The 645-nt window shown below is 61.2% G+C and overlaps 1 protein-coding gene across 1 annotated transcript in view; it reads left to right on the forward strand.

Moving 5' to 3' along the window:
• Positions 1–645, forward strand: part of WNT6 (wingless-type MMTV integration site family, member 6) — a 4,029-nt gene that overhangs the window by 2,366 nt on the left and 1,018 nt on the right. The window contains exon 2 of the mRNA XM_010014423.1: positions 593–636. Coding sequence (XP_010012725.1) covers positions 593–636 — 44 coding nt within the window. The remainder of the gene's footprint in view (positions 1–592; positions 637–645) is intronic.

Below are 645 nucleotides of genomic sequence, written 5' to 3' on the forward strand. Positions count from 1 at the left end.
CTGCGGTGTGGGTGCTGTGCCGGCGGAGGGAGGGGGGCAGGCAGCGCCCCGTGGCAAAGCAGGTATGGGGGGAGAGTGGGCAGCACAGCTTTATTGCTGTTGCCTTGCAGAGGGATGCTGCAGTGTCCCTCACAGCACTTCTTTCCTGGTGCCAGCTTGCGTCTGGGGATGGGAGTTTAAGTGCTTGGAGGACCATTGCAGGGTAGCATGAGGAAGCTTTGGCTACCACCTGGTATCCAGGACCCCCCCTGCTCTCCCAGCTCCCCTCTCTCTTATGGGGCAGCACCCACCCTTGCAAGGAGAGGCATGAGAGGCAGGAGATTTGTTGCCCCTAGGGCCTGGCAGCTGGGTGGAGGAACACTTTCAGGGCCTGGCCATGGCCCAGATTCTGCTTATCTGCTTGCAGGAGATGTCTCCTGCACCAGGCAGCCCTCTCCAGGGTGGGGGCATCACCCAGGAACAGCACTGGGCATAGACCAAGGGGGAGAACGGAAGGTCCGAACCCCCATGGGGTGTTGCCGGGGGGATGCTTTGCTTGCAGAGTCTTTGCCAGAGCTGACCCCACATCCCAGCCCTGTCTGTTCTCCTGCAGATATCCGAGAGACAGCCTTCGTGTATGCCATCACGGCAGCGGGGGTGAGACCT

The sequence above is a fragment of the Nestor notabilis genome, unplaced genomic scaffold, assembly GCF_000696875.1.
Source record: "Nestor notabilis isolate BGI_N333 unplaced genomic scaffold, ASM69687v1 scaffold23045, whole genome shotgun sequence".
Lineage (NCBI taxonomy): Eukaryota > Metazoa > Chordata > Aves > Psittaciformes > Psittacidae > Nestor > Nestor notabilis.